Source organism: Cyanistes caeruleus, unplaced genomic scaffold (genome assembly GCF_971803275.1).
Source record: "Cyanistes caeruleus unplaced genomic scaffold, bCyaCae1.hap1.1 HAP1_SCAFFOLD_232, whole genome shotgun sequence".
In the NCBI taxonomy this organism is placed as follows: Eukaryota; Metazoa; Chordata; class Aves; order Passeriformes; family Paridae; genus Cyanistes; species Cyanistes caeruleus.
In genome coordinates, this window is record NW_028256015.1 from 60,694 (window position 1) to 70,957 (window position 10,264).

The following is a 10,264-nucleotide window of genomic DNA, read 5'->3' on the forward strand; positions in this document are numbered from 1 at the left end:
AAAATGTTAGCCAACACTGTGTTTCTGAATAGGAACATGTTTCTTGTGTCAGTTCAAGATTTGTACCAGGGTTTGGGGATTTTGGTGTGGATGCTTTCAATGTAAGTTGCTTCTTTGCAGGACTTTGAATAATTAGACTTTGAATAATTAGATCATGCACCAGAGACAACATTTTACTGTGTCCTGCTGTCCAGTGCTGAGAAGGGTTGAGGAAGAGTCGGTGGCTGTGTGTCGATGCATAACTTGCGGGAGAGGCACCGGAGCACTTCCCAGGGCCTGGAGAAGCAAACGGGTTCCTGGTGCTGAGGACAAAGTGTCCACAGCTCGGGATTGCATGGCTGAGCTCTTCTGGCTCCTTCTGCCTCAATGCCTTGCCGAGACACAGGTTCCCTGCAGAGCCCCGCGTGCAGCTTCCCAACGCTCCCCTCTTCCTCCGCCTCCACCCTGCCTCCTGGGTAAAGGCATTCCCTGGCATTGCACCTGCTGTGCCTCCCTCCTAGTTCAGTGAAGGCATTGTTTTCCACCCAAGGGGGCTCTCCCCTGGAGACAGGAACATGGGTGAACTCCCGGTGCCCCAGCATCAGGCAGGTGCAGGGTATCTCTGCTTGTCAGCCCCTGCCCTGTTTCCCTGGGGTCCCGCTGACTGTTCTAGCAGTCAATGATCTGGACTTTGCAGGAGTGTGTTTGCAAAGGCGTGAATGCGAAAACTCTACAAGAACGGTTTGCGTGTGTCCCGTCTTGACTTTTTTCAATATAGTTGCTAGAAGGAAAGCACGGACAAAACTGGCAAAGTTCTTTAATGTGGGAAAAGCAATTGACTCCTGAGCTGAGCACTGTTGCAAGCTCTCCAGTCAGATACAAGGTAATCTTTCATTGAATTTCCCGGGTTTCCATAGAGTCAGTGTAAAGGATGAGCTTTCTCAGAAGCTTAATACTAATTTTTCTGCTTAATAGGAAATGTCAAATTCATGAGATCGTTAGATGACAGGAGAATTGAGGTTGGGAGGCAGCTGCAGTGGTCCCCAGCTTTATCTCCTGTTCCCAACAGTGATCAGCACGGGCATGAAATCAGGTTCATCTCAGTTTACTGCAGAGAGGTCTTGAGGAAAACATCGGTTCACCAAGAGCAGGTTTGGAATCTGTGCAGTGCAAGAGACTCTGCACAAGCTCTCTGGGCAACCGACTGCCAGGGGCAGGAGCCCTGGCGTGGCCGTGCCTGAACAGCACCTTTGTGCCTACAGTGCCACCCTCGATGGCTGCCCTGGGGCTTGGGCTTGGACCCTGCACTTGCTGCAGGAGTCTCTGGCCTGGTTCCGTGCTGACCAAAGGCTTGGAACCATGTCAGAACCGCGGTTCCCAAGGGGGCGGCCTCAAGTGGCTGCCGGGCATGTGAGGCCATGGCTGCGTGAATCTTGGGAGCAAGATGCTGATGTCAGAGTGGCCATTGTGACACGTGCAACCAAAGCCCCACAAGGGAAGGCAGGGCTCAGACCGTGTGTCAGTGTGACCTGGCAACGGGAGGAGAAGGTAAGGCAGGGATGCAGCTGCCCAGGGACCAGAGGGGCCCCACACCTCGGAGCTCTGGGCCTGCGCTGCAGGCTCACCTGCCTCTCCCTTCCCAGAATCAGCGCAGGAACATCCAGAGGAGACCGCGGTGTTCCTGAACGCGACGACGGGAGCAGAAGGCGGACAGGAGCAGGGCTCACGCAGGGCTGACCAGGGAGTAGCACCCTCGTAGCTCTGGGCCTGTTCTCCAAACTCCCATCACTTTTCTTCCCTCCACAGAGAGAGAGGACCAGCACCTGGCAGAGACAGCGGCGTTCCTGCACAGGGACTCAGCGCTGACAGCCGCCATGTGTGACAGGGAGCAGGAGGGCCCTGATGGCAGGGAGCCAGGTGAGGGCAAAGCAGCCCTCCCACAGCCTGGCCCAGGGGCTGTCGGGGTGGCCAGCGTGGGGCCCAGAGCAGAAGCCAAAGGAGGCAGGAGCTGCTCAGCCAGGCCAGGGCTGGCAGCCTCCTTCCTCCTCAAGTGGGGCCCAGCTGGGCCAGGGGGCAGCTGTTGGGAGCCCCGTGCCCGCAATGGCCGCTGCTCTCCAAGGCCTCCAGCCCTGCCCATCAGGCAGGCACGCAGGCAGGGACAGAGCAGCTCTTGGGGTCGATGCTGCGGGCTGAGAGCCCCACAGAGCTGCTGACGCCCGCTGCCATTGGCTCTGTCCCCTGCAGCATGCGTTTTGTGTCATCGTGTGGACGCTGACCCGGACACCTGCGGAAACAGACGGGAGAAATACGGGCTCTGTGCCCACATGTTCTGCCTGGTGAGTGGCTCCGGGCACTCCCTCCCGCATTGCAATGGGCAGTCCCTGCCACCCTGTCTTCATCACCTCTTCCCCTTTTCTGCAGTATTTTGCCACTCTTCTTTTCCGGCAAGAAAAGAAACAGGTTGGATTCCTGGGTTTTCTTCCTCAAGATATCCAATGTGCAGTCAGGCGGGCGGCACAGAAGGTGAGAGCCTGGCAAAAGAGCAGGGACATTTGTGCCAGGAGACGTTTGCCAGAGCTTAGCCCAGAGCCCCAGCAAGAAAGGCCGGCCATGCAGCCAGCTGTGGGACAAAGTCTGGCTCCCAGCAGCTCCAAAGAGGCCCTGGCACAGGTGCTTCCTCCACCAGCTGGCTCTGTGGGCTGAGAGCCAGCAGCAGCCCCATCCTGCTCCCTGCCCGCAGCCCTGGGGCTGCCTGGGGAGGCCCCGAGGCTGCCGCTGATGGGGCTGCCTGGCTCATTCCAGCACTGCTGCGTCTGCGGCCAGAGCGGGGCCACCATCATGTGCTGCGAGGAAGGCTGCGACAGATGGTTCCACCTGCCCTGTGCCAAGGAGGGCGGCTGTGTTACGCAGTACATTGCCCCATACAGGTAGCTCCTCTCCCCTTCTGGCCACCCTTGGGGAAGGACCAAGACTTTCTCATTATGCCCGTCCTTTTGCCCCCAGGTCCTACTGCCCTGAGCACCGTCCAGAGCAGATGGTGCAGGTGACTCCAGAGCCGGGCACCGAATGCCCCATCTGCATGGAGCCAGTGGAAGACAGAATGACCTTTACCACCATAGTGTGCCCAACGTGCCAAAGAGCCTGGTTCCACAGGGACTGCCTCCAGGTGGGAGCCATGCCCTCAGGCCTGGGACACAGCAGGTGCTCAGCAGCACCAGGGCCTGGCTCACACTGCTTCTGTTTGCCCTGCAGGGACAGGCCATGCGTGCTGGTTTTTTCTCCTTCTGCTGCCCCCTCTGCAGAGACGATGGCATGTTCGCTGTCGAAATGTTCATCATGGGAATCCGCATCCCCTTCAGGTTGGTGTCCTTCTGCGGGGCTCACAAGACAGGAGGGTGCAAGTGCCGTGCTGTGCCAGGCCCTGCCCCAGCAGTCCAGGCCCTGCCCCATCCAGGGAGTCTGGACTTGCGCTTCTCACGGGACTTGGAAAAGCATTGGAGGAAGAGCAGGGACACCCTGTTACGTCCATGCGGTCAGGGCAGCAGAAACACATGAGCTTTTCCTTTCCCCATCAGACTGCCAACATGGGAGGACAACGACGCCTTCGCGGATCTGAGAGTGCGTCACAGCAGGTGCAATGCCAGGGAATGCCTTTACCCAGGAGGCAGGGAGGAGGCAGAGGAAGAGGGGTGAGTTGGGAAGCTGCACCCGGGGCTCTGCAGGGAACCTGTGTCTCAGGAAGGGCTCAAAGCGGAAGGAGCCAGTGGTGCTCGGCTGCACAATCCCGTGCTGGGACACTTTGTTCTCAGAGCCATCAACCCGTTTGCTTCCCCAGGCCCTGGAAGCTGCTCCTGTGCTCCTCCTGTGCTGCCGAGGGCACCCACAGGCGCTGCTCTGGCCTGACAGTGAGGAGAACCCGCTGGGAGTGTGACAGCTGTGCTGGTCTCGGCACAGGTATGAGGCAAAGCAGGCGGGTGTCCCTGGGCTGGGGCCAGTGCCCAGGCTGGGCACGGCAAAGCCCATGGGCTCCTGGAGGGCTGGGGGCAGTGTTCTGGTTGGGCATGGCCTGGGAGGCCTCTGACATTCCTGTTTGGCTTTACAGCCCCCAGGGATGAGCAGCCAGAGCTCAATGGCCCCAGCCGGATCAGACAGTCAGGACTGGAGCCTGCTCACGGCCTTTCAGAATCCGAGGCCATCAGGCCGAGCTCCAGCAGCGCAGTGCCATCGGGTCTGGCTCCCCAGTCTCCAACTCCAGGGACCAGCAGCCACAGAAGCCCCCGGCATGCAGTTTCTTCCTTGGCAGACACCGGCAGCGCACGCACACCAAGGGCAAGATCCAGCAGCTGGACGGGCCCTGAGGACAGGGTCCATTCCAGACATGCTGGGCCTGACCGCAGGCGAAGGCGCTCTCAACAGCAGAGGCGGGCCTCAGATGGGGCCGTCCGGTCGCGGAGTCGCCATGACAGGAGCAGTAGGAGAACATCAAGTGCAGAGAGGCGCAGGCAAAGGGAGACACCGTCACGGGCTTCCCGCAGACACAGCCGCTCCCGGCAGCAAGCTCATGCCCAGAGTCCACCTGCCCGGTCGAGGAGTTGCCATGACAGGAGCGGCAGGAGAACGTCGAGGGCAGAGAGGCCCAGGCGAAGGGAGACGTCCTCAGGGACGTCCCCGAGACGCAGCCGCTCCTGCGTGCAACGTCGAGCCTCGGATCAACCTGTCCGCTCCAGGAGTCGCCAGGACAGGAGCAGGAGGAGAGCAGCAAGTGCTGAGAGGCCCAGGCGCAGGGGGACACCGTCGGGGACGTCGCGCTGGAGCAACCGCTCCCGCCAGCCACGTCGGGCCTCAACTGGGACCTCCAACAGCAGCACGTAGTGTCACCTTTTCTTTCTAGTCCCTCTGTTTGCTGCCGTAAGTGAAGGTGAGAAGGGTCAGTACAGGGACCTCGAGACTTGCAGGTCTGTGGGAAAACCGAATTAGCTCTTGGCATTTCCACGATTCTTGATTTCTATGTTACCATGTATTGTGTAGGGAAAAGTCACTTAAGCACATAGCTGATTAAAAAGGACACTCATTCCTGTCTTTAGACAGATATTTCCCCACTGCTTACCCTTGAACGTGAATCCTTAATGGCTTGGATACCTTTAGGGAGACATGACGAGCAAGGTGGCTCTTAGGGAAGCTGTCTTTGAAAAGGACATGTGTTGAGTCGCTATCCTTAAACAATCTCATTTCAGTAAAGCCTTTCTTCAGTAAAGCAGAGGGAGAAAGAAGAGAGTGAGACACTGCTTTCAGTGTCTGAAGAAATCGATTGCGACACTGCTGCTGATTTAAAACACTTGCTTGGACCTTCAAAGATGAAACCGGAAAAGACAGTGGAAATAGGCTGGGACAAAGAGGATGCACAGGACTCTGCCCCAGACGAACGTCTGGGACCTTTGCCTGAAAACGACAGAACTCAGGAGTCCAGTGCTTTCCAGTTTTCCTTCTTTGGAGACACAGAGGAGTTGGGCATCAAAGAAGGTAAGAGCAGAACCCTCCTAACGGAGCCATTTCTAAGGAACGGCTTCTGGCAGGCACTGTAGAGCAATACGGTGTGAAGAAGGTCATAATCCAGAGGATTTTCAGCAGCAGAAGTCAGTACTTCTGCTGAAGCATTCTGATCCTCATTGCTGCTTGCCAAGGCTGTGGGAGATTAATGAGAGGTAACTCCTGCTTGCATCTCAGGAATTTTGAAAGGCACGCCTTGAGAAGGCATTGGGATTTTTGCAGAGCGGTGAAAAAGCTTCCCCTAAACTTCTCAAGCAGGGAAAAAGGTGGCACAGCAGTCATACCAAGTTACATGGAAGCCAACAGGATTTTAAGGAAAATGGGTGTTAAGGTAGAGGGAGGAACAAAATCCTGGAGTTGACCCCAAGCTCCATGAACATTCTGTTAGTTACTGAATTCTATTCCTGGACCTTCAGAAAAAAGAAACTGAAGGATCACTGGGGTGTCCTAAGCTCGGATAAAATAAGGCCTTATGAAATGCAGATGAAGGAATATTTAATCAAGTCTCAGTCAGGTAGGAATGAAAGGAAACCGTGCCAAGTTACCCAAAATATTAAAAAACAACACCACAAAGCAACAAGCCCACCACACTTGTGCTGAATTCAGAAGCTATTCACTGTCTTCTGGATGTGATGCTAAATGTTTAAGAATGCATAGGAGATGCCTAGAACAAAGTGGAAAATCCTGGAGGAGAGTTACAGCTCAGAAAATCAGGGAGAAGAAGATTTTGTCCTTCCTAAATCTGTCTTCTCCAGTGTAAATATTTCACTTGAAAAGAGGAATTTTTCCGGGCAAGCAGAGAAATAATTTGGTTTTGACTTGCTTTCTGTTTTGGTGCTGGTTTTGCAGAGCCTTACGTACTTGGAACGACAAAACCGGAAAACGTCAGGTGGCAACAGGATTCACATTTCCAAGACATCCCGTCTGGGGCTGCTGGTGAGCCGGAGATGTCAGAAATTGAAAAGCACCAAGGAAGGCAAGTTCCATTTGTATTTGTTGTCTACTTGGCTGTAGTAGTTGGATGCTGTGGGAATATTAATGGCAGCACTGAGAAAATGGGAAACTGACACTGCACACCTCTGAGCAGTGAGAGCCAAAAGGCAAAGACACAGTCAATTTTATTGTAAAAAGTGGGGTTCTTTAATAGAAGGCTTTATTTGCATACTATGGAGTAGAGCTCTTCCATGTACACCATTTCTCTGAGGCACTACAGCTCTAACTTTTGCTCAGGGCATTTGATAGGACCTTTGAGAATGCTAAAACCCCTTTGTACTTGTCTAGGGTTCTTTCTCTACCACGCACAGAAAGTGCTAGAGTTCTCTTCTTCTCCATAGATGACGAACGCCTAAGAGGTATGACACAACTTGTTCAGTCCCCTTTTCTATATTTTTCCCTTTTAAACCCTTAATGGACTTGAGTAAGGAGGAAAAGATGCCTCCTGGTTATGAATGCTCTGTAGTCAAAATTTGCCATCCTTTCTTGTGGTCAAAGTTGTGGTAGAATCCCACGAGACAGTCCTGGTAAAAAATAAAGGCTGAGCAGCTTTCTGCCTTTCCTTTCTTTCAGATAATTACCTCATAGCTATAGGAACTTGTAGAGCTTAGGGAAAAAATAGTCACTAGACAGGTTACCGAGACATTTGGGATCTTTTCAGGTAGGTCTATCATTTTTAACTTTTTCCTGTCTTTCTGGTGTTACTGTTAGGAATGCTGTGGGTTCTTGTCAGCGACATATGTCCGTGCGGTTCTTCATCCTAGTGAATCTGGGGCTTGCTCTTCTGAAGCCAGTGAATTTTCTATTTCAAAACAAAGACAACAACAACAAAAGAAAACATACACAGCCCCAAAAATTACACAGGTTGCCAAAACAATTGCTTGTTCTATTTTGTAGACTATAGTCTCAAGTCAGGCTTAAATGACGTTCCTTTCTTGAGACTTGTTAGATAACGCTGGTGAAATGTATGGCTGTGTTCATACAGTTACTGCCCTGCAATCTTCCAGCCCATCAGATTTGCAGGGTGTGTTAGAATGGAGATCTCAGCCCTTGGCAGGCAGCGCTTCTGGGGGGCAGCTGTGGGATCCTGCTGCTGAGCATTTAATGCAAGAGCTGCTGTTTCACTGCAATTTAGATTTCAGCATGTTCAGGGAGACAGCTGCTGTCTTTCATTTTTCTTAGTACACCAGGCTGCAGTAGGGAACGTTTCTGTTGGAGCCGACATGTGGTGGGGGGCAAGAGAATAGGAGGGACGTGAAGAATAGAGCTTCTGACTTGACTGTTGTGTTGTTCATTCATGTTTGTTGGGAGCAGCAGCAGAATCACAAGTGTTGAACCCTATTGATTGGTGTTCTGTTGTGTTTTCTTTTGTGCAGAGGGCCCAAAGTAATTTTTTGTAGATCTGTAGAGTTCAGTGAAGAATAAGAGGGTTGGGAAGAAAGACGTAGATTATTGCTTGAGGTGAGTATGGAACATCTGTTCCCTGGTAACTGTGGCTGAATGCTGAGCATGGGGAGGGAACACAGCTATGGATGTGCACGCAAAATTAATTCAGGACCTCCAGAAGAGCCTGAAGCTTTGTAACTGTCAGGGAACAAAAGGCTGTTAGTATACTGGTGTGTGTAACATCATGTTGTGATGTCCAGCCACGTAAATCACTGCATCTCTCTCTGTTACAGGAGCAGCTAGCTAACTAGGTGTAAGGGAAGTGTTTAAGAGAAACAGTGAATTTAGAGACTTCTGCGAGTAGTGGATTCAAAAACTTCTCCTAGGAATATGTTAGGTTTTCATTAGTTTCTGGATCGTCTTAGGAAGCATAAGAATTCCAAATGGAAACTGAAACCAAACTAATAAAACCTTTCTTGAAAAGAATCATGTCGTATTTGTTCCTTGAAGAAGTTGCCAAACAACATTACCTTTTAAATCCTTTCAAGGACCTAACAGGAAAAAATACTGTCAAACCCGGTTAGGCAGTGTTTCTGAGCTGGCGCTGATGCTCTCGGGTTCCGGGGAGCCACGGGAAGGCTCCAGTCCAGACCGTCCGCTCAGGCTGGGGCCATTGAGCTCTGGCTCGGCCCTGGAGGCTGTGAGGGCAATCAGCAATGTCAAAGGCCTCCCAGGCCTGGGCCAGGCTGGGCCGGAGCAGTGCCCCCAGCCCTCCAGGAGGCTACGGGCTCTGCCAGGCCCAAAAGGACACTGCCCCCTGCCCAGGGGTGTCTTGGCCTGACAGCCGAGCCCAGAGCAGCGGAGCTGTCACACTCCCCGCTGGTTCTGGTCGCTCTCAGGCACGAGCAACGCCCGTGGGTGCCCTGGGCAGCACAGGAGCAGCACAGGGGCACTTGCCAGGGCCTGGGGAAGCACAGGGGTCAGCCTTTACACAACGACACAGCAGGAATGCTGCAGGGGACAGAGCCAATGGCAGCGGGCATGAGCAGCTCTGTGGGGCTCTCAGCCCGCAGCATCGACCCCAAGAGCTGCTCTGTCCCTGCCTGCGTGCCTGGCTGATGGGCAGGGCTGGAGGCCTTGGAGAGCAGCGGCCATTGCGGGCACGGGGCTCCCAACAGCTGCCCCCTGGCCCAGCTGGGCCCCACTTGAGGAGGAAGGAGGCTGCCAGCCCTGGCCTGGCTGAGCAGCTCCTGCCTCCTTTGGCCTCTGCTCTGGGCCCCACGCTGGCCACCCCGACAGCCCCTGGGCCAGGCTGTGGGAGGGCTGCTTTGCCCTCACCTGGCTCCCTGCCATCAGGGCCCTCCTGCTCCCTGTCGCACATGGCGGCTGTCAGCGCTGAGTCCCTGTCCAGGAACAACACGGTGTCCTCGAGGTGCTGGTCCTGTCTCTGTGTGGAGGGAAGAAGGGTGTGGGGAATTTGCAGGACATGCCCAGAGCAATGAGGGTGCTACTCCCTGATCAGCCCTGCGTGAGCCCTGCTCCTGTCCGCCTTCTGCTCCCGTCGTCGCGTTCAGGAACACCGCGGTCTCCTCTGGATGTTCCTGCGCTGATTCTGGGAAGGGAGAGGCAGGTGAGCCTGCAGCACAGGCCCAGAGCCCCGAGGTGTGGGGCCCCTCTGGTCCCTGGGCAGCTGCATCCCTGCCTTACCTTCTCCTCCCGTTGTCAGGTCGCACTGACACACGGCCTGAGCCCTGCCTTCCCTTTTGAGGCCAGGGGAAATCTCTGCTCCTGGCCCCGGCACTGGGAGCTCTCTCAGCCAGTCAGGGAAGGTGATGCTTCGCAAGAGAGGCATGAGCATTGCAGGAAAGCCTGCATCACTGCAGTCTTCCCAAAGGGCACCAAGAAGAAGCCAAGAAACTGCAGGCCCATCAGCCTCTCCTCCATCTCCCGACAGGTGACACAACACCTCCTCCTGGATGTCATCTCCAAAGCTCGGGAATAACAGGAAGGGAAAACCATGCTTGAGGAATCTCATAGCCACCTGTGCTGCAGTGACTGGCTGGGTTTGTGCGGGGAGAGCAGTGGCTGAGTTGTCAGCTGGAGCTTCAGCGAGGCTTTGTCCCTGTCTCCCATAATATGCTCCTGAGGCAGTTCAGGGAGAGTAGGGTGGAGAAGTGGACAGTGGAGCTCCAAACTCAGAGGGTTGTGACCTCAGGGGGCTGTGCTGGGGCCAGCCTTGTTTGCCTTATTCCCCAGTGACCTGGCAGAAGGGACAGAGCGCTCCCTCAGCACGTTTGCTGATAGCACAGAAGTGGGAGCAGGGGCTGATGCACCACAAGGCTGTGCTGCCCTCCAGAGG

General features: G+C 54.6%; 1 protein-coding gene across 1 annotated transcript; it reads left to right on the plus strand.

Annotated features, from left to right (window-relative positions):
* The first annotated feature begins 1,497 nt into the window (after positions 1-1,497).
* LOC147645549 (E3 ubiquitin-protein ligase PHF7-like) lies at positions 1,498-8,388 on the plus strand. Its single transcript, XM_086874481.1, has 16 exons — positions 1,498-1,527; positions 1,623-1,896; positions 2,224-2,315; positions 2,401-2,502; positions 2,782-2,906; positions 2,983-3,145; positions 3,232-3,338; positions 3,555-3,668; positions 3,815-3,933; positions 4,082-4,897; positions 5,214-5,499; positions 6,376-6,502; positions 6,808-6,878; positions 7,093-7,180; positions 7,896-7,980; positions 8,199-8,388. Exons 2-10 carry the CDS (start codon positions 1,854-1,856, stop codon positions 4,849-4,851), a joined length of 1,635 nt encoding a protein of 544 aa, XP_086730607.1. The 5' UTR covers positions 1,498-1,527; positions 1,623-1,853; the 3' UTR covers positions 4,852-4,897; positions 5,214-5,499; positions 6,376-6,502; positions 6,808-6,878; positions 7,093-7,180; positions 7,896-7,980; positions 8,199-8,388.
* Positions 8,389-10,264: the final 1,876 nt, after the last annotated feature.